The sequence below is a fragment of the Homarus americanus genome, unplaced genomic scaffold, assembly GCF_018991925.1.
Source record: "Homarus americanus isolate GMGI-L3 unplaced genomic scaffold, GMGI_Hamer_2.0 scaffold56009, whole genome shotgun sequence".
In the NCBI taxonomy this organism is placed as follows: Eukaryota; Metazoa; Arthropoda; class Malacostraca; order Decapoda; family Nephropidae; genus Homarus; species Homarus americanus.
In genome coordinates this window covers 6,688,415-6,715,335 of record NW_024739542.1, presented here as the reverse complement: position 1 = coordinate 6,715,335, position 26,921 = coordinate 6,688,415, and the positions used below count along the sequence as shown (strand labels likewise).

At 40.9% G+C, this 26,921-nt stretch overlaps 1 protein-coding gene across 1 annotated transcript in view; it reads right to left on the bottom strand.

Moving 5' to 3' along the window:
• Positions 1 to 26,921, bottom strand: part of LOC121874927 — a 319,796-nt gene that overhangs the window by 221,413 nt on the left and 71,462 nt on the right. The window contains exons 7-9 of the mRNA XM_042379284.1: positions 24,852 to 25,061; positions 21,937 to 21,960; positions 19,739 to 19,834 (exon numbers count right to left, since the gene is read on the bottom strand). Coding sequence (XP_042235218.1) covers positions 19,739 to 19,834; positions 21,937 to 21,960; positions 24,852 to 25,061 — 330 coding nt within the window. The remainder of the gene's footprint in view (positions 1 to 19,738; positions 19,835 to 21,936; positions 21,961 to 24,851; positions 25,062 to 26,921) is intronic.

Sequence of the window (26,921 nt, the reverse complement as noted above, 5' to 3'; positions counted from 1 at the left end):
GTACGGATTTATACATGATATAAAAGATACATAAACGCATTTACACATGTATACCTGAAAAAAATACATATAAATACTCATAAATAACACCATAGATTTGTACAAGCAAAGCGCGCTCACACACACACACACACACACACACACACACACACACACACACACACACACACACACACACACACACACACACACAAGGTCTTCAACAACTTAACATGTAAAAAAAAATATCAATTCCCTTTTATTTTTCAAACTAAATCAATGAATTAATAAACAATAGTCGACAAGGTTGACTGTAACAAATTGTACCTTAATATTATTGTGTTTTATAATTTTAACAATATTCGTTTTTCTTGTTATATTACCATTTTACGTTAATCTCTCTCACACAATTGATACACACAGTCATAAAATACATATAAATTACCAAAAATAAAATGTTTTATATCACTTACAAAAAAAATATCGTTTGCGTCATAGGTACGTCACTAATGCATCAATGTTATGTCACGAATAAGGATCTGGCGTCATTTGCTCTACCAATTAGCGTCGTCATTAACACGCCACAGCTGACGTCATAATTGTCCTCAACCAATCAGGTGTCTCTCCTTAATGCATATTTGCCTGTTTACGTGTTTACCTAAGAAAATTACAGTACATAAATCATACTTATGACGACATGGCTTTCCTGGAACTGGACCTTGAACTATAATGTATGAAAACAGCTTAGTGTTATTACTACATAAATTAATATATCTGTTATCGTCATATTATTATTATTATTATTATTATTATTATTATTAGGTTAAAGAGCGTATCAGGCAGCAACAAACGAACACATGAATGATTATATTCCTTTTAATCTTATTTTGAAGATTATTATTTTGACAGACAGACAGAGGAACAAGACCCGGAAGTACTCTGATAAACAACAACAACAACAACAACAACAACAACAACAACAACAACAACACAACAAAACAACAACAACAAAACAACAACAACAACAACAACAACAACAACAACAACAACAACAACACAACAAAACAACAACACAACAACAACAAAACAACAACAACAACAAAAAAACAAAAACAAAACAAACACAACAAAACAAAAACAAACCAAAAAAAAAACAAAAACAAACAACAAACAAACAACAACAACAACAACAACAACAACAACAACAACAACAACAACAACAACAACAACAACAACAACAACAACAACAACAACAACAACAACAACAACAACAACAACAACAACAACAACAACAACAACAATAATAATAATAATAATAAAATAATCGTCCTGACACGCCTCTCCACTCCACTGACCAATCACAACTCACCCAAACCACACCTTTATTGGCTGACCAATTGTATTTATGATTGTCGGTTTTATAAGAGCCGACACTGACCAATCACATCTCACCATGACCACGCTCACTTCTACACTAACCAATCACATTCCACCATGCCTACGCCCACGTTTACACTAACCAATCACATTCCACCATGACCACACCCACTCCAAAACGAACCAGTCACATCTTATCATGACCACGCCCACTTTTACGCTAACCACCCACATTCCTCCATGACCACACCCACTTCTAGACTAACCAATCACATTCCATCATGACCACACCCACTTTTACACGAACCAATCACATCTCACTGTTACCACACCCATTTTTACACCAACCAATCATATCTCACCATAACCACTCCGACTTTTACACGAACCAATCACATCTCACCATGGCCACGCCCATTTTTACACTAACCAATCATATCTCACCATGACCACGCCCAGAAGCCCTCAATAGTCTTTTATCTCCTTAAGGATTGATTTTTACGGTCATACCCCCGACACCAGGACAATAATTTAGCCACGCCCCTTCCTGAGCTCCTCATTGGTGGAGATGGGAGAGGCGGAGGAGGGTGAATGGAAAGGAAGAATGGAGAAGGAAGAGGGAAAATGGGAGGGCTAAAAAGGTGGAGGAAGAACGAGGAGATGCGAGGAAGAAGAGGAGGAAGAAGAGGAAGCAAGGATAAGGTAGATGAGGAAGAGGAAGGAAGGAAAAAAAAAGGAGAAGGGATGAAGTGCGAAATGATGGAATGTTGACCTAATAACCCATGACCCGGTAACCCATGACCCTGTAACCCATGACCCTGTAACCCATGACCTTGTAACCCATGACCCAGTAACCCATGACCCCGTAATCCATGACCCAGTAAACCATGACCCAGTAATCCATGACCCATTAACCCATGATTCCAGTTACCCACGACCCAGTAACCCATGACCCAGTAACCCATGACCCTGTAACCCATGACCTAGAACACTTGACCCAGTAACCTATGACCCAGTAATCCATGACCCAGTAATCCATGATCCAGTAACCCACAACCCAGTAATCCAAGACCCAGTAACCCATGACCCTGTAACCCATGACCTAGAACACTTGACCCAGTAACCCATGACCCAGTAACCCACGACCCAGTAATCCATAACCCAGTAACCCATAACCCTGTAACCCATGACCCAGAACACTTGACCCAGTAACCCGTGACCCAGTAACCCACAACCCAGTAATCCATGACCCAGTAACACCATGACCCTGTAACCCATGACTAGAACACTTGACCCAGTAACCCACAACCCAGTAATCCATGACCCAGTAACCCATGACCTAGAACACTTGACCCAGTAACCCATGACCCAGTAACCCATGACCCAGTAACCCATGAACCCAGTAACCCACGACCCAGTAATCCATGACCCAGTAACCCATGACCCCAGAACAATGACCTAGTAACCATGACCCAGTAACCCATGAACCCAGTACCCCATGACCCAGTAACCCAGAAACCAGTAACCCATGACCCAGTAACCCATGAACCAGTAACCCATAACCCAGTAACCCAAGACCCAACCCAAGACCCAGTAACCCATGACCCAGTAACCCATGACCCAGTAACCCATAGACCCAGTAATCCATGACCCAGTAACCCTTGCCCAGTAACCCTTGACCCAGTAACCCAAGACCCAGTAACCCATGACCCAGTAACCCATGACCCAGTAACCCATGACTCAGTAACCCTGACCCAGTAACCCAAGAGACCCAGCGTCCATGACCCAGTAACCCATGACCCAGTAACCCATGACCCAGTAACCCAACACCCAGCCCATGACCCAGTAACCATGACCCAGTAATCCATGACCCAGTAACCCTTGCCCCAGTAACCCTTGCCCCAGTAACCCATGACCCAGTAACCCATGACCCAGTAACCCAAGACCCAGTAACCCAAGACCCAGTAACCCAAGACCCAGTAACCCATGACCCAGTAACCCATGACCCAGTAACCCTGACCCAATAACCCAGGACCCAGTAACCCAGGACCCAGTAACCCATGACCCAGTAACCCATGACCCAGTTGCCCATGACCCAGTTGCCCAAACATCCACACTGAACGAAACCACGCCCAATAGGCCGATCTCACAAACCACGCCCCACAAGGCCGTACTCTCAAGCCACGCCCCAATAGGCCGTACTCTCACGCCACGCCCCAATAGGCCGTACTCACAAGCCACGCCCCAATAAGCCGTACTCACAAACCACGCCCCAATAGGCCGTACTCTCACAAACCACGCCCAATAAGCCGTACTCACAAACCACGCCCCAATAGGCCGTACTCACAAGCCACGCCCCAATAGGCCGTACTCTCACAAGCCACGCCCCAATAGGCCGTACTCTCACAAGCCACGCCCCAATAGGCCGTACTCTCACAAGCCACGCCCCAATAGGCCGTACTCTCACAAGCCACGCCCCAAGAGCATTGTCTTGATAAAGCCACGCCCCGAAAAGCAAAACTCCGAATAGCAATGACCCGACAAGTCACGCCCCGACAAGCCACGCCCCGACAAGCCACGCCCCGACAAAACGGTACCTGCGGGCGCTCTTTAGGTCTCGCCCCAGGTCGATACTCTCGGGGAGGCCTGCGTCCTCCACTCGGGGCTGGGCGGGGCGGGACAGGATAAGGCGGGGCGGGGTGGGATAAGGCGGGGCGGGGCGGGATAAGGCGGGGCGAGGCGGGGTAAGGCGGGGCCGGGCGGAGCGGGGCGGAATGGGATGAAGCTGGAAGGAAGAAGAGGTGAGAGGGTGAAGAGTAGTGTGGAAGGAACAAGAGGATGGGGAGGGGTGGGGAGGGGTGGATAGAAGGAAAAGGGGGATAAAGAAGTAGCGAATAAGAGAAGGGTAGGTGCTAGGGAGAGGTGGAACGAGGAAGAGAAGGGAGAGGAGAGAGAATGTGGGGGGTGGAGGTGAAGTGGAGAGGGTCGAGGGCGGGACAGAGGAAGAGGTGTTGCCGAGTGTGACGGATGAGAGAGAGAGAGAGAGAGAGAGAGAGAGAGAGAGAGAGAGAGAGAGAGAGAGAGAGAGAGAGATTACAATTAAGTTACGCAGGATTTAATTTCTCAAAAGATTTACTACGCACTAACTGGTAGATCCGAGAAGGTGTTTAACTACCTAACCTAACCTAACCTAACCTATCCTAACATTAACCTAACCTAACCTTACCTAACCTAACCTACAACAATAAAAGACATTCCCTTAACTGGAGAGGACAGAACGTATTCAAGTAGCTCAGTTTATCCATGACAAGAGGCGGGTGGCGAGGGTGAGTAGAGAGGAGGAAGTGAGTACAAACGAAGGAGTGAGTACAGAAGAAGGGAGAGAGTACAGAGACCAGTGACTTGGCCGAGAGTACGACCCGTCACTTGGTTGGGGAAAAAAATAATAATTTAAGAGGTCCTCCGTTAATGACAGACGTTTCACTGCATCTGAACGAGCATCTCTGACGTGTATTCAACCACCGACTGGTTCGCTTAATAGCCAATTTGATACCCGTCCAATGATGGCTTTGGAACACACCCACACACACACATACACACACGTACACACACACACGTACATACACATACACTTACACATACACACACACACACACAAACACATTATTTCCCTCATTATGATCGAACAAACACAACAACAAAATACATTACAGAAACAAATAAACAATACATTATAATCATTGGGCTGGTGATTAATTCTACAATAAAACATACCAAGTCATTAGTATAAGTGTTGATTACTTGGACACAATGAAAGCAATAACGCTCCCTAGTCATTATCACACAATAATAATAATAATAATAATAATAATAATAATAATAATAATAATAATAATAATAATAATAATAATAATAATAATAATAATAATAATAATAATAATAATAATAATAATAATAATACACAGAGTGACGGTGTGGTGACGATATTATGAAGTAAATACAACTGTCTGTATCCCTCTCTCTCTAGGAGTGTTATATTGAAAAAGTCTACGGAGTTTACCACCCACGTTTCACTATGTTATCCATATTACAATAATACCTCGATGAAATAGTTATATGACGTTAATAATGACACGAGAGAAATAATAATAATAATAATAATAATAACAATAATAATAATAATAATAATAATAGTAATAATAATAATAATAATAAAAATAATAATAATAATAATAATAATAATAATAATAATAATAATAATAATGTCACTATCGCAAAGAACGTTTAATATTTACTTGATTGAAAATGAAAAAAATAATATATATTGTGGGGAACTTGGGTCAAATTTGGTTATTTAGATCCGGGGAAATTTGGTTAGGTTAAGCTTAGGTTTGGTTGCTTACATGAGGCTTAGTTTTTTAAGTAAGGTTAGGTTAGCTGAATTCATTTTAATTAGGTCAACTGAGGTTAGGTTTAGTCACCTCAGTTTAGGTTAGGTTTGGTTAAGTAAGGTTAGTCTAGGTTAAATAAGGTTAGTCTAGCAAGGTTAACTTAGGTTAGTCTAGCTAGGTTAGGTAAGGTTAACCTAGGTTAAGTAAGGTTAGTCTAAGTCAGGTTAGGTTTGGTTAGGTTAAGTTAATTTACGTTACATTTGGTTAAGTTAGTTGTATTCGGTATGTGTTCAGAGTTATAAATGGTTATTTCTGTACACAGGCTAAACATACCCCGGCCTGTAGCAAAAATAAACTGGGAGCCAGACAGAGGAACAACTACCCAGCAAAAATAAAAGAAAATAATAATGCTGGGAACGTGTAGAATAAAAGAGAATTTGGACAAATATTTCTAAGGGGAGCTCCTGTATAGTTATCTTAAGGATTTGTTCTATGACCTATCCAAATACTACAAAAACTACTACGAATAATAATAATAATAATAATAATAATAATAATAATAATAATAATAATAATAATAATGTAGAGTAATTCTAAAAAAAAAGATCAACACGTATTAAAACATCTCATAGCATCACGAACAAAAATGCTTAAAGTTTATCATTAGTTCAGTTCCACTTACAATATCCTCAAGTGGGTGTTTCAGTGTCCCCTAATAAATGGACTTACTGTGTATACAATAAATCTCTAAGGAACATTAAAATAGAAAGTTCATTTTGTTAAATACTTTATCACGCGAATCTCTCTCTTGTTTTTGTTTTTTTTAATCGTCCAAAATAACGGGCCATTGTTTGTTAAATTATATGTTAAAAAAAACTATGGTAAAACAAAGCCATGGTGGAGTATTTTAGGCGAGTGAGCTAATGACAAAAATAACTACCTGTCAATCGTGTGTTGTTATTTGCTGTGATTTGAGAGGTACTGTGATTTAATGCTGTGATTTGAAAGGTACTGTGATTTAATGCTGTGATTTGAGAGGTACTGTGATTTAATGCTGTGATATGAGAGGTACTGTGATTTAATGCTGTGATTTGAGAGGTACTGTGATTTAGTGCTGTGATTTGAGAGGTACTGTGATTTAATGCTGTGATTTGAGAGGTACTGTGATTTAATGCTGTGATTTGAGAGTAATGGTTAGGTTAGGGTAGACTATTTTGTTTAGGCAAAGATATGTTAAAATTATGTTGAATTACGTTAAATTTTGTTAGGGTAAGGTTAGGCGAGGTTAGTATACTATAAGTTACTCAGGTTAAGTTAGTTTGGTTAAACGAGGTTAAGTTAGTTTAGATTAAGGTAGTTTAACAGAGTATTGGCTTATGTTAAGAGTAAAGCTGTACTGTTCGTGGTAATTCTCTTAACACTGGCCGTTTTAGAGTCAGGAAAGTAATAACAAGTGTTGCAGTCTCTCCCCAGTTACTGTCAATGTTAAATAAGCACCACAGAATTAATTACTGACTGCTTGTACCATTAATTTCGAAGTCAATCAAATATTAACACGGATTAAGACCATTGGATTAAATATCTTCTCTAATTAGACAGTTGATTAGAAAAAAAAATAATGTGAAATACTAAAAGAATTATCACAGTAAGAACAATAAGTTATACACGAGTCCTATTTTACTATAGTTTACCCAATAATGCTATGCAGTTTTCTGTAGTAGAATTTAGCCTATTGATTTGTTGCCATCAGTATTCGGTTCAATCTGACGAGTTTTACGTAAAAAAAAAATGCATCATTTTCGATATTTCCAGAGTAGTTTTATGTTTTATGTTTAAAAATCTTATATATTTAGGATTTTAATATATAATAACAACAATTGTGTGGGTCAGTCTTCGTATATACGTATAGATAGTATAATATATGTATACCATGTCAATATACTATTTTATACAGGCAAATAATACGACAAATTTTATTCTCCATTCTTCAGTTGTTCTTTCTCCTTCTCTTCTTATCTCCTCCACTCTCCTTTCCACTCTAGTATCTTTTAATCCTCTCCTCCTTTTCCTTTCATTTCTCTCTCCTCATTTGTTTTACTCCCTTTCCCTCTCTTCCCCATCTCTCCCTTCATCTCATTTACTTCTCTCCTCTCTCCTCTTCATTCCTCCTTTTCTTTCGCTCCCTTCCTCTCCTCATCCTTCATTCCCTTTCACATCCTTCCTCTTCCATTCCTTCATCTCCTCGATCTTCCTCTCTTCTCCCTGTTCATTCCTCCTCTTCCATCTACCCATCCTCTTCCGCCTCATCACCTATCTTCCCTCTTTTCCTCTCTCTCCTCTCTTATCCTACCACCCTCAGCAATTCTTACTCCCCACCTCAACCCCCCCTCCAACCACCGCTACCCCTCCCCCCTCTCCCAATCATTAATTAGAAGCAAATCATTTAGTGTTTTGGCGTCAAAATCTCAAACGTCCATCCGCTGAATATTCCCCGTAACTAAAACACCAAGGAACTGACACATCTAACTGAATAACTTCGCATACAATAATAACTCTTAAAGTTATACCTACATTAACATCCTTACAATATCCATAACATATTCAATTATTAAAAGACGTCAATGGATAGAAATATAAAATTTTAATTAACTAAAATAAGATAAATATATACAATTAAAAAAAATTACGTTTGTTTATTTATGAGTTGTGACCAGTGACCACCCCTATTAAAGACTTCTCTGCCTTGTAAGAACCCAACAGCCATCCTCAAGACCTCCTCAAGACCTTTAACAAACTCTAAGACCCCCCCTCCCTCCCTTCCCCCTCCTCCTCCAACCATATCAAGTACGACTTAAGAATAACAAGATGTAACTTAAGACTCAAACCTTACGTCACCTCCTTCCTGACCTATAGAATACGTCAGGTGATGTTTATTATTTCTTAACAGTACATCTGAAAATGTCAACTAAATTCTATATATTGTAAATAATTATGTTTATTGGTATTTTGTAAATCATAAGTTGTAAATAAAACGCTGTAAATAATATAAATATATTCGTAAATCAGCAACAGGTATTTTCACGATCAGAATTACGGGTTTTATTAGATAATATATAGACGGTAGAAAGACAGACAGACAGACAGACAAACAGACAGACAGACAGACAGACAGACAGACAGACAGACAGGAGATAAATATTTTAATGTTTTATCTCGCCTCTAAATACATAGGTAACTACGATTATTGACTGATATGTTTTAACAGTATATTCCTTGGATTTTTCTCAGTAAACTATAAAAAAAAAATATTCAAAATATGTAAGTCAGATCTCTTACTGGCACCCAAAAAAAGTATCTTAGACGATTTAGTGTGAGACAATATGACACAATGGACGAAGGATTTTGACAACCCTACCGAGACAACAAGAGTCATAGTGTTCATATTGAAATTCATCGATCAACCCGCCGTGAAGATACTTTTTTGGAGTGAGTCATTTGCAGAGGCTGTTGTAGTGAGAGTTAATAATAATAATAATAATAATAATAATAATAATAATAATAATAATAATAATAATAATAATAATAACAAAAACTAACAATAAAATAATAATAATAATAATAATAATAATAATAATAATAATAATAATAATAATAATAATAACAAAAACTAACAATAAAATACACAGTGCCACGTTCCTTGTCACAACTGGCACCAAACATCAGTGCCACGCCTCTTTCCTCAAACCAAAAAAAAAATCCCTCACTAGGCTTCACTCTACTCTGCCTCCCTCCATTCTCGTACGCCCCAGACACTCTAACTCCCCCCCCACCTCTTTCCCTCCCCACGCTTCACTCGCGCGTTAAAGCCGAACACACAGGCAGTCCCTTCACGCTACCCCAGCTCTCTATCTCTCTCTGTCTCTCTCTTTAATCCTGCCTGTCTCTCTTCTAACGCCATCTACTTCCTGTCTATCTGTCTGTCTGTATGCTCTCCTACCGTCTCTGGACAGCATCTTATCTTCTCCCAGCTTTTCATTTCCTCTGTCAGCCCCTCTTTCATTCTTGCCCAGTCGTCTGTCTGTCTGTCTGTCTGGTGTGTGTCTGTGTTCGTCTGTCTGTCTGTCTGTCTGTCTGTCTGTGTGTGTCTGTGTGTGTCTGTTCATTCTGTCTGTCTGTCTGTCTGTCTGTCTGTCTGTCTGTCTGTCTATCTGTCTGTCTATCTGTGTGTGTCTGTCTGTGTCTGTCTGTCTGTCTCTAACACCATCATCATCTTGCACAGTATTAAAGTTCTCAAGAAAGAGAAAGTCACTTTTAATACACTGAGTTACAGGTTAGGTTAGGTTAGGTTAGGTTAGATATTAAACATAACATAGGCCAAACTATTATCGAGAGAGACAGGTTACAGACAGTAAGACAGATAAATAGACAGGTAGTGAAAGCGATTGACATTAGCATATAAATAGATACAAAGTTAAATAGACAGACACAGTAGATAGATATATAGACAGTTAAATAGGTAGATACCAGACAGGCGAAGAGACAGACAGTAAGAAATAAGTATAAGTAAAGAAACAGACAGAAATTAAATCAATAGACGAAACCCTGGACAGATGGACAGGTCGATAAACAGAGAAGAAAATGAGATAGAATAAACTGACAGAAAAACACCCAAGGGAACAATGACAGATGAAACACACATAGAGGAAATAAGCAGAAAAATAGACAGATAAACAGTAGCAAAAAGGCATATATACAAGATTAGAAGAGAAAGAACAGAATAAGCTAAAGGAAAGAGGGGAAGAAAGAGGGGAAGAAAGAGAAAAAAAAGGGAATAGTGTAGAACATGAAAACATAAACAGAATGGCAAGTGAACACAAAGTCTTTGAAAATATGACAGAGAGGGCAGAATAAAATGACAGAAAAGACAGGAAAATGACGGAAAAGGCAGGAAAAATTACAGAAAAAAAGAGATAAAAGGAGAGAAAATAAAGGGAAAAAATGACAGAAAGGACAGGAAGATGGACAGAAAAGACAGAAAAAAATGACAGAAGAGAAAAAAATGCATACAGAGAGAGAGAGAGAGAGAGAGAGAGAGAGAGAGAGAGAGAGAGGTAAAAACATCCATACTAGATAACTTCATGACCTCTAACCTTGTCTAGTAATGGCCCAGTTCATTCCCTTGTCCCTCGTTAGTGTTACTGAGGGCAGGTGTTCCCTTAATTAGTTCAATACATAGGTACAGCAGTGGATAAACATGACTTCGCGAAGGAAGGAAGGAAGGAAAGGAAGGAAGGAAGGGAAGGGAAGGAAGGAAGGCAGGAAGGCGGGAAGGGAGGGGGAGGGAAGGGAGGAAGGGGGAGGAAGGAAGAGGAAGGGAGGGAGGGAAGGGGAGGGATGGAGGAAGATTAAGACCAGAGGGGATGATAGGGGAAGGAGAGAGGGAAGGGAGGGAAGGAGGAGGGAATGAGGGAAGGAAAAGGGAGGGAAGGAGAGGGGAGGGAAGGAAGGAGGAGGGAAGGAAAGGGGAAGGAGGGAGGGAGGGAGGGAGGGAGGGAGGAAGGAAGAGAGGTCAGAGGTCAGTGATGTATAGGACAATAGGGTTGTAGGTTGGAGATAATGTTGTCAACGTAGCATCATGGTGGCAGTCCCAAGTTACACAAGACATAGACAACTATTTTATCCAGTCATCAGGCACCTGGTATATAACCTTACCGAGTCCACACGTTAAAATGATGAACGAATATATCTTTACCTCACCTAACACAAGTGACCTGAAGTGACCTGATGATCTATAACTTTAGGACAATTAACTGTTAAAGCAAATTAAAACATACAAAAACAAATGTATTTTCAGATGTTGCTTTGATTTGTTGTTTTTTTTTCTAGTTTGTTATTGTTCTTATTGGTGATTGATGCTTTAAAGACGTCATAATGATTATATAATTTATATTTTGATATGATAGGATGAGTGTTTGATAAGGTTTTTTTTACCTGTCTGCTTAATTAGTCCACTTCTTCCTCATCTCACACCTGTCCTATAACTGAGAATGGTTAGTGTGTTGTTTTCTCTCTCTTTCTCTTTTTCTCTGACTTTCTCTTTTTCTCTCGCTCTTTTTCTCTTACTTTCTCCTTTTCTCTCACTTTCTCCTTTTCTCTCACTTTCTCTTTTTCTCTCGCTCTCTTTTTCTCTTACTTTCTCTTTTTCTCTTACTTTCTCTTATTCTGTCGCTTTCTTTTTATTTTTCTTCCACGAACTGCATTTTTATCTCTCATTTTGTGTAAATATCTCACAATATCTCACTGTCTCTAGCTCTCACCTTCTCTCTATCTCTCATTGTCTCTGTACCAGCCACCAGTCTCTCTCTCTCTCTCTCTCTCTCTCTCTCTCTCTCTCCTCTTATCTCTCTCACACCTTCGTTTATCATATCTCAAATTTTTTTATCACCTCATTTTTCACATTCACGATTGCATTTTTTTTCTTCAATATTTTTTTTTTTTTTTCAGAATCTGTCATTTCCATTTCTTAGAGACGATGTTAATGCAGCGAGTTAAATATTCTGTATATATATATTATTTCTTCACATATACATAAGAGTTTAGGAAGTAAATGTATAATAAATGAATAAGGAATGAACTATATATATTAAGTTAGAGGGAATAAACCAAAATAATAAAAAATAGTGAATAATTAATAATAAAATTCTAATAGAGGTGGAAAATACTACTGATAAAGAGGGAATAATGATATAGATATGAAGAAAAGAGAAAATTATGAAGTAAAGAAGAAAACTGGAAAGAAAAAATAAAGAAAAAAGATAAAAATTCACTCAAGGTAAATAAATGAATAAATAAGATATAGAAGAAGATGAAAATAAACAGAGAATACACCAGAGAGAAGGATAATAGGTGGAAAATAATGATAGATAAGAAGTAAAGAGCAAAAAGGGAAAGAGATGGAGAGAGAGAGAGAGAGAGAGAGAGAGAGAGAGAGAGAGAGAGAGTGTGTGTGTGTGTGTGTGTGTGTGGTCAATACTGAGCTAAGCTAAGATGCTCCTCTTCCTCCTTCCCATTTCCTTCTTCCCTCACTCTTCTCCCCTGTTTCCTCTTATTTGTTACGTTTTCCCCCTTTAATTTTCTCCTCCTCTTCTCCTCTTCCTTCTTATTTCCTCCTCTTCTCCTCTTTCATCTTATCAACTCCTTCCTTCCTTCCTTCCTTCCTTCCTTCCTTCCTTCCTTCCTTCCTTCCTTCCTTCCTTCCTTCCTTCCTTTCTTCCTTCCTTCTTTCCTTCCTATTATTGAATTCTCTCTCTCTCTCTTTCTGAATGTTAATTTTAAAGAGATAATGGTAAGAAATATTGCAGCATTTAATTATATTTCATGTCCATTATTCTCTATCGTCTGTCCTCTATAATCTATCACAATCATCTATCTACAATCACGACATTTATCTATCACCACCAACACAACCACAACTACCACCACCAGTACAATCACCAACACAACCACAATATCACAATCACAATTCATCTACCACCACCACCATCCAACTACCACCAACATCCCCATAACTACCACCGCCATCACCCCCCCCATCCCACCAGACAACGGACTCAACCTAACGGACTCAACCACACGGACTCAACCACACGGACTCAACCACACGTACGCTGCCAGGCCATTGTTATTCAGAATCCCCAGCCATTGTATCGAGAGTACCACAAAACTATAATGTTTTCCGTGCTGGCCAGGGTGATGGTGGTGGTGGTGGTGATAGTGGTGGTGATAGTAGGAGTGGTGGTGATAGTGGTGATAATGGTGGTGGTGGTGGTGGTGGTGGTGGTGATGGTGGTAGAAGATAATGCTAGTAGATGCTCTCTCTCTCTCTCTCCTCTCTCTCTCTCTCTCTCCTTTTCTTCCTTCCCTCCCAGTCTTACCTCCATTCCTAATTCCTTCCATTCCTCCTTCTTTCCCTCCCTCCTTCCCTTCCTTATTCCTTCCTTCCCTTCCCTCCTCCTTCAATTCCTCCTCCTTCCCATCCCTCCTCCCCATCCTCCCTCCCTCCCCTCCTTCCCTTCCTTCCCCCTCCCTTCCCTTCCCTCCCCTCCCTTCAATTCCCTCCTCCTTCCTCCTCCCTTCCCTTCCCTCCCCTCCTCCCTTCCCTCCCCTCCCCTCCTTCCCCTCCCTTCCTCCTTCCTCCCCTCCCCTCCCCTCCCCTCCCCTCCCTCCCCCTCCCCCTCCCTTCCCTTCCCTCCCCTCCCTCCCTCCCTTCCCTTCCTCCAAACATCTCAAGACTTGCAGGTCTCACCTGGGGCCTTCATCATTGACACTCACTCAAGCGTAAAGATCAGACTACCGCTTCAGTGTGAACCCACAAGCTTGCTCTAGTGTGGTGGTGTGGTGAAGTGATTGGGTGATAGTGTGGGTTGATATGGTTGGTAAGGGTGGTAGTGGGATGGAGTAGTGGTGTGGTAGTGTGGCTAAAAGTGATGGTGTGGTTATGTGGTAGTGTGGTAGTGAAAGGAGGAGGCAGTGTCTTGGTGTAATTGAATGAATTTAATGGTTGAATGGTGATGTGGTTGAGTAGTGGTGGGGTTGATTGGTGGTGTGGTAGAGTGGTAATGCGGTTGAGTGGTGGTGTGGTTGTGAGTGGTGATGTGGTTGAGTAGTGGTGGGGTTGATTAGTGTGGTAGAGTGGTAATGCGGTTTGAGTGGTGATGTGGTTAGTGGTGATGTGGTTGAGTGGTGATGTGGTTAGTGGTGATGCGGTTGAGTGGTGTGTGGTTGGTGGTGATGTGGTTGTGTGGTGATGTGGTTGAGTGGTGATGTGGTTGGTGGTGATGCAGTTTGAGTGGTGATGTGGTTGGTGGTGATGTGGTTGAGTGGTGATGTGGTTTAGTGGTGATGTGGTTGAGTGGTGATGTGGTTGAGTGGTGATGTGGTTGGTGGTGATGTGGTTGAGTGGTGATGTGGTGGTGAAACGTTGCAGTTGTGGTTATGCTCTGATTGCCGAGAGATGTTATTTTATAGTGCCTTTATGGTTGTCTTAGAGGTATTGTTATGGTGCCTTTAGTTGTCTTAGAGGGTATTGTTATGGTGCCTTTATGGTTGTCTTAGAGAATGTTATGGTGCCTTTATGGTTGTCTTAGAATTGTTATGGTGCCTTTATGGTTGTCTTAGAGGGTATTGTTATGGTGCCTTTTATGGTTGTCTTAGAGGTATTGTTATGGTGCCTTTATGGTTTGTCTTAGAGGGTATTGTTATGAAGTGCCTTTATGGTTGTCTTAGAGTATTGTTGCCTTTATGGTTGTCTTAGAGGTATTGTTATGGTGCCTTTATGGTTGTCTTAGAATTGTTATGGTGCCTTTATGGTTGTCTTAGGGGTATTATTATGGTGCCTTTATGGTTGTCTTAGGGTATTGTTATGGTGCCTTTATGGTTGTCTTAGAATTGTTATGGTGCCTTTATGGTTGTCTTAGAGGGTATTGTTATGGTGCCTTTATGGTTGTCTTAGAAGTGTGTTATGGTGCCTTTATGGTTGTCTTAGAATTATTGTTATGGTGCCTTTATGGTTGTCTTGATATTATAGTGCCTTTATGGTTGTCTTAGAGGTATTGTTATGATTGCCTTTATGGTTGTCTTAAGGGTATTGTTATGGTTTTATGGTTTTTCTTAGAGGTATTGTATATGGTGCCTTTATATGGTTGTCTTGGGATATTGTTATGGTGCCTTTTATGGTTGTCTTAGAGGGTATTGTTATGGTGCCTTTATGGTTGTCTTAGAGGTATTGTTATGGTGCCTTATGGTTGTCTTAGAAGTATTGTTATGGTGCCTTTATGGTTGTCTTAGAGGGTATTGTTATGGTGCCTTTATGGTTGTCTTAGAGAGGTGTTATGGTGCCTTTATGGTTGTCTTAAGAGGTATTATAGTGCCTTTATGGTTGTCTTAGAGGTATTGTTATGGTGCCTTTATGGTTTGTCTTAGAATTATTGTTATGGTGCCTTATGGTTTGTCTTAAATTATTGTTATGTTGCCTTTATGGTTGTCTTAGAGGGTATTGTTATGGTGCCTTTATGGTTGTCTTAGAGGAGTATTGTTATGGTGCCTTTATGGTTGTCTTAGAGGAGTATTGTTATGGTGCCTTTATGGTTGTTTTACTGTTATGTCTATTGCAGTGCCATAATGCCTCAGTGCCATAGTGACTCAGTGCCATAATGCTCGGTTACATAGTGACTCAGTGCCATAGGGACTCGGTGCCCATAATGCCCGGTCATAAAGTGACTCAGTGCATAATGCCTCCAGTACCATAGTGACTCAGTGCCATAATGCCTCGTGCCATAGTGACTCAGTGCCATAATGCCTCGGTGCCATAGTGACTCGCCGCAATGCCTCGGTGCCATGACTCAGTGCCATAATGCCTCGGTGCCATAGTGACTCAGTGCCATAATGCCGCCTAGTGCCATAGTGACTCCAGTGCCATAATGCCTCCAGTGCCATAGTGACTCAGTGCCATAATGCCCGGTGCCATAGTGACTCAGTGCCATAATTGCCTCGGTGCCATGTGCCTCAGTGCCATATTGCCTCCATGCACAATGCCTCAGCATAATGCCTCAGTGCCATAATGCCTCGTGCCATAATGCCTCAGTGCCATAATGCCTCCAGCGATATGGTAATTCTGTATGTATTAGGTTATAAAGTGGTTAAAAGTATGATAGTGCAACGGCTATGGATGTGTTATAATAATGTCTGTCTGTCTGTCTGTGTCTGTCTGTCTGTCTGTCTCAGAATATTATGCCGTTGTCTCAGACCCTGTGTGTGTGTGTGTGTGTGTGTGTGTGTGGATATTCCAGCACTCTTGAAAACGGAAACTCCAGAAATATCCCAGGAAGAGAAAAAATGGGGGAGAAAATGGGGAGGGTGGAAGGGTGAGGACAGAGAGGAGAGAGACCAGGCAGGCAGGCGTTGTGCCACTCGCAAAATGAATAACGTGTTAGCTGAGATAAGCTAAAAGGAGCTAAGAAACGCTCCTGGCGCCTTTACCCGCTGAGTGGTGAGATAGCCCCACACCCCCAACACTGCCATGGGAGGTGGGGATCTACTTGAGTCGCCTTTGTGTGGCAGAGTGGAGGTTCCGCAATTGCTCCAACCAACCAACCACCACCACCCACCCCCTCTCCATCCCTCTCTACCCCTCTCCATCCCTCTCCCTTACACTGTTAGTCTAAGAGGAAACAAAGTGTCAGTGAGTTTTGTTTTTCCTCTGTTATTATCATCCTTAGTAAAGGGATTCGAACCCAAGTATTAAAAGTTTTCAAAGCTTCCTGTTACACCTGAGCCATCACAGTGTCTTAATTTACACCTTCATACACAAAAATAAAAATAATAATAATAATAATAATAATAATAATAATAATAATAATAATAATAATAATAATAATAATAATAATAATAATATAAAACAATTACTTTACTCTCCCCCCAAAAAAAAATTAAATAAACAGATCAATACATCATATATTTTCTTAAGTATCTTGGGAAATTTGGCCCAAGAAAATAAATCTCACTCTTGGTGTTGTGAAGAAGAAAAATTACAACATGGAAATTTAGTAAGAGTTTTGGAGGTTGTGGTTCAGTTATTTTGCTTATTTGAACCCTTAGTCTCTCTTCAGTTTCGGGGAGGAAACAACACACACACACACACACACACACACACACACACACACACACACGCACACACACACACACTTACCTCGGTTGGTATTAGTTACTTTACAATAACTCTTCAGAGGTAACGGGGGTTGTGAAAGACATAACCTCACATATTAGTTAATGTGATGTTGATCAATAACCGGATGGTGTTATCAAGCCTTTATTATCAACAAGATATCGACCGGCGTTAAGCTGATAATGCTGATAAGCAAAACCTCATATATACGATAGGAAGCACCAACTATTATATCCTATCTAACCTAACCTAACCTAACCTACACCTAACACAACCCAACCCACAACCCAACCTAACCCAACACCAACCAACCCAACCCACAACCAAACCTAACCCAACCAACAGACCACAACCTACAACCCAACCCACAACCCAACCCACAACCCAACCCAACCCAACCTAACCTGACTGACCTAACCTAATCTAACCCAACCCAACCCCAACAACCCAGCAACCTACAACCCAACCCAACCTAACCTAACCTGACCTGACCTGACCTGACCTGACCTGACCTGACCTAACTAGCCCAACCTAGTGGTCCAAAATCTTAATAGTTTGTACAGATGTGCATTTTAGGGGAGGAAGGCGCCATGTAAGAACTCTCTCTCTCTCTCTCTCTCTCTCTCTCTCTCTCTCTCTCTCTCTCTCTCCGTCTCATTCTGCTCAATTTTCTTCTCTTTTTTTTCCCACCTCTCTCTATTTCCCCTTTTTTAATCAGTGTGTGTGTGTGTCTGTGTGCGTGTTTCATATTCCTGTACACAGATTACAAGAAACACAACACACACACACACACACACACACACACACACACACACACACACACACACACACACACACACACACACACACACACACACACACACCCCTTCAACCCCTTCCCCACAAACCCAAATAGCAATCTTGAGTACGAATCCGTGAATGAGTCCTGTCACTCTCGAGTCATTCACGCGGCGGGGAAGAACGAGTTAGCTTTAGTCTATTAGCCAGAGTGCATGACGGTCTCTTACTGCACTGCTGAGGGGAGAGTGAAAAAATAATATATACACCGGTTTTCCTTTTACGTAGTTATTAAGGCGTCAAACAGGTGTGTGTATAATGAAATGAACGCCGTGGAGGAAGAGAGGAGGAAGGGGAAGAGGTGGTGGAGGGGGGAGGAGGTGGAGGAGAAGGAGGTGGAGGGGATGAGGAGGAGGAGGAGGGGGAAGAGGATGAGGAGGAATGGGAAGAGGTGGTGGAGGGGGAGGAGGTGGGGAAGGGGAGGAGGTGGAGGAGGGGGGAAGAGGAGGAGGAGGGAGGGGAAGAGGATGAGGAGGTGGAGGAGGAGGAGGAAGGAAAGGAAAGGAAGAGGAAGACTAGGAGGAGGAGGAGGAAGACTAGGAGGAGGGGAGGAGAAGGAAGGAAAGGAAGAGGAAGACTAGGAGGAGGAGGAGGAGGAACAGTAATAGGAGGGGAAGAGGAGGAAGGATGGAAGAAAATGAGCAAGGGGAGTAGGAGGAAGAGTAGGAGGAGGAGGAGGAGGAGGAAGAAAAGGAAGAGGAGAGTGGGAGGAGGAAGAGAGAGAAGGAGAAAGAGGAAGGAGGGGAGAGAGAGGAGAAAGGTGAGATGGGGGGAGGAGGAGGAGGAGGAGGTGACAACAGTAATACCAACAGTAACCAAAGCAACAGTAACAACAGAAACAACAGGGCTGGAGTAATGTGCGTGGGGGGGAGGGTTGTGTGAGGGGTGGGGGTGTGAGGGGGAGGGAAGGTGTAGGGGGGCTACAAAGTCAAATAACCTGCACTAATCACTTAATCGTCCTGGGCAGCATATTAACACGACATGCAGAGAGAGAGAGAGAGAGAGAGACAGACAGACAGACAGATGAAAAATGGACAGAGATAGGCAGATAGATAGACATAGAGAAATAAGCAAATAGACATACAGATACAGATAATTATTTAGACAGACAGATTAAACATACAGACAGATAAACAGATAGACAGATAAAGATATAAATTGGAAGTTAAACAGATATATAGAGATTTAAATAGTTTTTTTTTTTTAATATTTTCATAATTTGTTTTGCTTTGAACCTGATTTTGAAGGTCAGCTGCCGAGATCACGTGAAGATCAGGCCCCCCAGATTATTTCACCAGACAATTAAACACCTTAACAACAATAACAAACAATAAAAACAAAAAACAAACAAAAACAAACAATAACAAACAAGAATACCTGGTACATAAATCAACAAAAACAACAATAACACAAGATTTGAACTAGTACTTACATGTTGTAGTTGTAATTCTTGTATTTGTTTCTGAAGGTCTGAGTTCTGGATCGTTAGTTCTGTGTTCTTCTCGATAACACGGGCCAACTGAGATTCCTACAGAGAGAACAGAACAGTCAGTGGTCGAAGAACATTGAAAAAAAAATCGGTTATCTAGGAGGTGGAGAACAAAAAAAAACAATTTCAGAGAGGATTTGGGGATTTAGTGGTCGAAATAGGGAAGAACAAATAAAAGTGATCGTAATAGGGAAGAACAAACATAAAAGTGATCGTAATAGGGAAGAACAAACATAACATTGATCGAAATAGGGAAGAACAAACATAACATTGATCGAAATAGGGAAGAACAAACATAAAAGTGATCGTAATAGGGAAGAACAAACATAACATTGATCGAAATAGGGAAGAACAAACATAACATTGATCGTAATAGGGAAGAACAAACATAAAAGTGATCGTAATAGGGAAGAACAAACATAAAAGTGATCGTAATAGGGAAGAACAAACATAACATTGATCGTAATAGGGAAGAACAAACATAAAAGTGATCGTAATAGGTAAGAACAAACATAAAAGTGATCGTAATAGGGAAGAACAAACATAACATTGATCGTAATAGGGAAGAACAAACATAAAAGTGATCGTAATAGGGAAGAACAAACATAACATTGATCGTAATAGGGAAGAACAAACATAAAAGTGATCGTAGGGAAGAACAAACATAACATTGATTGTAATAGGGAAGGACATACATAAATTACCGAAAAAGGGAATTAAATTACATAAGTGATTAAAATAGGCAATAAAAAGAGCATATTACTCGAAATAGTGAATAAAAAAAACATGATAAACGAAATAGGGAAGAAGATTACAGTACACTGGTCAAATAACAAAGACAAACAAATACAATAATGGTCACAATAACAAAGAACAAATATAACAGTGGTACTACAACATGAACAAGAACACTAATATGAACAGAACTGTAGAACAAGGATAATGATGACGCTGGGTTAAAATGTTCATACCCGATTAGCGTTCCTTCAGGTGTTAAATTAAGGCTTAAGAGACATTGCCTTATCATGCAGGAGAAGTTACAAGTTCAGAATAAATGAAGCAAATTCACACTAGTCTTTGAACACAGAAGGTGAACACACGTGGGAGAACACACGGGGTGATTACACGTGGGAGAACACACGGGGTGAACACACGTGGGAGAACACACGGGGTGAACACACGGGGGTGAACATACGGGGTGAACACACGGGGAGAACACACGGGAAGAACACACGGGGTGAACACACGGGAAGAACACACGGGGAGAACACACGGGGTGAACACACGGGGTGAACACACAAAGCAAAATAAAAACAAAAACAAATGGATGTACGCTGCATGCTTTACAACCTGTAGAGTCGTGTGTGTGTGTGTGTGTGTGTGTGTGTGTGTGTGTGTGTGTGTGTTTGTCTGCCACGCTAAATAGGGATAATCGTCCAATTTAAGCTTAAAACACAACTTATGTTTTTGTCAATTGGGAATAATTTTTTTTTTTTTTGCTACAAATAAATACAAATTACTTCAGATACGATCAAATTGTCTCATTTTTATTCCAGACACAATTAGCTATCACCACCTAAACTGTACCTAAACGAGGCTATAGGTAGTTAGGTTAGTAATGATAGTATGTAACAAGAGCCTATAGTGTGAGTGCCACTATAGGAACAGTTATCATATAAAGATCAATTTGAATTAAAAGAAAATTTATTGAACTTATCGCAAATAAACTTTATCCCTCATCAAGTGTGACGTAAGTTCATTTGTATATAACACCACGAACACATACATCAAACAAACAAACAAACAAACAAAAAAAACAAACAGACAGACAGACAGACAGACACTATTTAGTAAAAAATTAATCACAGGTGAAAATCTACAAATAATCAGCGAAATTTGTAGAAAGACAGATGTAAATATAAGCAGAGAGAGAGAGAGAGAGAGAGAGAGAGTAATTGAAATAACGAAAGACAAAAGAAACAAATAGTGAAAAATAAACACACACACACACACACACAAACACACACACACACACACACACACACACACACACACGCAGACTCAGACATATGGGTATACAGACACACACAATCACTAAAGCCAATAACACGAAAACATAAACCTGGGCGGCATGGAGTCACCTGATGTGGGTGGTGGGCGGCATCCTGGGCGGCAAGGGTGGGGGGAGGGGAGGAAGAAAGGTCAGAGGTCAACAGAATCAGATAAACACAATTACATACATACATCTTAGAGTCTATTGATGTAACCCAACATTCCCCCCCCCCCCGTACCAGGATTCGAACCCCTTTTCCGAACCCATTCCTGGACAAGAATTCGAACCCACTATCCTGTCTCACCCTTCACCTCCGAACCCATCCCCGTACCAATATTCGAACCCCTTTTCCGAACCCATTCCTGGACAAGAATTCGAACCCACTATCCTGTCTCACCCTTCACCTCCGAACCCATTCCCGGACCAGTATTCGAACCCCACTTCCGAACCCATTCCCGGACCAGGATTCGAACCCAAAATTGAATTCAAATCAGGAAGTAAAGGATCAAGGATTAAGTTTGGGTTGAGTTATGTTTTAAAGGGTATAGGTTAGGTTAGGTTAGGTTAGGTTAGGTTAGGTTAGGCTAGGTTAGGTATGGTTAGGTTAGGTTAGGTATGGTTAGGTTAGGTTAGGTTAGGTATGGTTAGGTTAGGTATGGCTAGGTTAGGTTAGGTTAGGCTAGGTTAAGTATGGTTAGGTTAGGTTACTATAATTTAGATTAGGTTAGGTTAAGTTTCGAATCTGGGTCCGTGATTGGTGAGTTGTCAATAACTTCAGTGGCTGGTGGTGGAGTCCTGATACAAGGTAATAAATATATCGGTGATAAAAACAAAAAAATAAATATACAAACAAACAAACAAATAAACATATAAACAAACATCTTTTATAACTGGTGATTTTGGCGACTTCTTGCTTAATAACTTAAACAACGATTACCGACTTAATTGACTTGATTGATTGACTGACTGACTGACTGGCTGGCTGGCTGACTGACTCTTTTATAGTACCCCCGTTCATGTGGCCTATATTTAAGTATGGCTCATTTTGTTTTTACTCTTGTTAATAATATTAATTAACAATAATACAAAATATTACACCTTATCTAACCTAACCTAACTTAACCTAGCCTAACCTAACTTAACCTAACCTAACCTAACCTAGCCTAGCCTAGCCTAACCTAACCTAACCTAACCTAGCCTAACCTAACCTACAGTCAACAGATACTAGAAATTAAGTGTGATATTTTAATTAGCTGCTGTCAAAAAGTACTAAATACACCCTGTCTACAGCTGCATGAAAGGAGGCTAATTGTTACTAATTACTCAAACAATTAGATTGATCACCAGCCTAATTCCACCGCTACTCGCTTCGTAATTCCTAATTGTCCTAATCTGACCTTTTGGTAATAGCAAAATGAGCGAATTACTAATTAATTTCATAATGGGTAATACGTCACATAAACCTGTTCTTTGGGGTATAACTAACACAAACGACTTAAATCAAGGTTAAGTTCAACAAGATAAGGGTTGTTAACACTGTGGAGAAGATTGACCTGATAAGAAAACTACCCACCAACACGTAGTTAATTATTGTAATGGTAAAAGTGACTAACGATCAGTCAAGAAGGCATAATGTGGTGATTTGTACAGCTGTTGATACTACCTCGTTAGTACTGACAGAAGTTGAAAGTGAGTTGTTACAGTCGACTGGTTAACAAAAAACATACAAAAATGACTTTCACAGAACTACTACGTATAAATCTAACCTTACCTCACCTCACGCCACCTAACCTCACCTAACCTCACCTCACCTCACCTCACCTCACCTATCTAAAGTTCTCTAATTAAGACTTTGAAGAACCATAGATTTCATTTCCTTTAGATTTCACAAGCCGTCCAACACCCTTTAAGTCTTGTTTCCATTAAGACCTCAATCACCCTGTGGAGTTTTCGATTTCCTGAGACCCCGAGAGTGGTGAAATAACTGAACCCTCTAAAGAACTGGATCCACCACCCTTGACTCTTGCTCCCTGTGACTCCCTGGACAAAGACTCGTTTCCTGAAGACTTCGATCGCCCCCCCCCCCTCCCTTTTTTTTTTAGGTCCGGGGGAGTTTAGATCTCGTCCCCCTGTGAGCTTAACGAGATGAAAATATTCTTGATCATTGAAAATCACAGCACCAAGTTAACAAATATACGTCTTCCTGAGTTATCCATATCACTTATGTAAAAAAAATCCACAGGTAAATTTGAGATCCTCTTTACTTCACACTACGACCACCAAAGAGTTTATTCTAATGTTTCTAGTTTCTATTCTATAATAAACATCTAACCATTACCACCAACTCAACCATCCCCACCCACCCATAAACCTAACCTAACCATTCTGCCCTTAAGTATACCTCCTCCATGGCTGCCTATAAGAACCTGGAGTATATCTTACCCAGAGAACATCTGAGTATGCTCCATATACTCACCTGCAGGTATAATTAAGGTGCATAATTACCTTGACACCTGGAGAGAATTGATAATGCACTTGTAGTTTATAATTAGTTTATAGCTAATGAAGGTATCTTTTAACTATTAATTTCATCAGAACAATAATATGCAAGATTTATTGTAATTTGATGCATAGGTAAGGAAATGTTAAGAGCATGATTGACCTTACCTGGATACACCTTAAGTAGATTCCAATTAAAGCTAAAGGTGTGCAGAGAATTAGCCCACAGCTGTACTTAAAAATAAATCATATATAACTCATATTCGTATCTACCTCCCGTCCCATTTCCTCCCGTCCCGTTTCCTCCCGTCCCGTCCCGTCCCGTCCTGTTCTGTCCTGTCCTGTCTCCTCCCTTACCGTCCCGCCCTGTCCTGTTCAGTGCCATCCTGTTCCGTCTTCTCCCTCCCCACCCCATCCCTTCCCATCCCGTCTTCTACCTCCCCGTCCTATCCCTTCCCATCCCGTCCCGTCTCCTCCCGCCCCGTCTCGTCACATCGGACTCACCAAATCGTGGCAGAGTTCGTTCTTGAGCTTGAGCTTCTCTTTGAGGGTGACGCACTCGAGGTCCTTCTCCTGGACGTGTCGCTGGAGGGTGTGGTGCTGGCGGGTGAGCAGCTCCAACTCCTCCAGCTGCTGCCTCAGGGTGTTGTTAGTCTCCTCCAGCGACGCCAACCGCCCCACGTCTGCCTCGCCCGACCCTCCGCGGGACAGACCCTGTAGGTGGAGAGACCGAGTTCTGTCAGGTGATCAGATGAGTAACACAAACTCTCTCTCTCTCTCCAGTGAGGCAGAGACAATGTGTGAAATAAACAACATTAAATACAATACTATAGAGACGTCGAGAGAGACAAACAAACAGAGAGATAAACATACAAAGAGACAACGCCATATCTCTTTTTTTTTGTGTGTGTGTTAACTTGTGCTATCAACCTTCTGTCACACACTACTCACAACACGGCCAAGTTTTCTATGAGGTATCGAGGAAAACTATTTAAAGGGAGACTCAAGGAAAAAATTAACCAAGAGTGGAAAGAAAAAAAAATCAAACCAGCAAGATCTTATAGTCAATTGTTAAAAAAATACCACTAAAAAAAACATATGTTAATCACACGTATCAAATTCCACTAATAAATCCTATATGGCCGGGTCTATAGATCGTTCGTGTCACTAGGGAATTAATTGGTTCTTTCTCCTCGTTTATTTATTCCGTGGTATTATCGCTCTTAACTTATCTTTCTTCTGGCCTTTCAATGTCCCCTTTTTTGTTGTTTAATAGCGCCTCGGGATGTGGTTGGAGAGTTGGAGGGAGGTTGGAGGGTGGGGTGGGAGGGGTGGCTGGGGTTGGAGGTGGGGGTTGGGGGTGGGGTTGGGGTGGGGGTGGCTGGTGGGGTGGGGTTGAGGTGGGGGGCTGGAGGGGGGGTGGGGGGAGGTGGGCTTGGAGAGTTGGGGGGTGGGGTTGGAGGTGGGGGTGGGGTGGAGTGGGTGGTGGGTGGGAAATCAGTGATCAGGATCATCCACCTGTTGATACTCTCCTCTTGGGTCACCATGTCATCACACACGAGGAAAATACTGCCTAGTTTATTATTATTATCATTATATTAATTTATATATTTATGTGGCAGAAAGACAGACAGACAGGCAGACAGATAGATAGATAGACAGACAGACATATAGATATATAAACAGACAGATAGATATATAGATAGATAGAGATATGATAGAATTTTTTAAAGACGAAATTTTTAATACTGAAGGAAAAGACGTGAGAACCGTAAACGTCTTAAAGAAGAAGAAAAAGAAGAAGAAGAAGAAGAAGAAGAAGAGAGAGAGAGAGAGAGAGAGAGAGAGAGAGAGAAACTGTCTTAAAGATAATAAATCTGAAACCAAATAATGAAGAAGAAAACGAGAAGAATGTAATTGAATCAAAGGAAAGGACAAAGAGGGAGAGAGAGAGAGAGACATCTAGGAACTTCACACTATTGATCAAACGAAGAAGGACGCAGAGACTCCCCCCCCCTTCCCCACCCTTGAGTTGCCACTTCGTCAATTTCGTAATAAAATACCCCCAAAAAATTTATCTCGCTCAGTCACAGTTAACTAGATTAAAAAAAAAAAAAATCCAAAAACAAGTAATAAAACATTAAAAAAATTACATATTTATTAAGAAAAGAGGATCTATAAATACAATACGATACAAGACGCCGAGTGAGTGTTGAGAATAAATCTTTAATGTCTGTGGAGGAGTTGCCAGCGAGTCATTTAATTTCGTACTTTTTTTTTCTAGGGGAGGGGAGGAAGGACTCAGGGTGGAGGAGGAGAGGGAAGGGGAGGGGAGATGGAGAGGAGGAGAGGGGGGGGGTATACGTTTTAGCTGGAGGGAGACAGTGATAATATGCAGCCAATTAGAACTTCTTTAGGTATAGTTTTACTACTTCTTCTGTAAGTCTTCTTTCGTAGAGAGAGAGAGAGAGAGAGAGATGCAGGGGCCGGGTAGGTAAGCAGTCTGGTACCTGTCAACATTATAACTTAACGTATATATAATCAATCATTCACACACACTATAATATCGTGGTT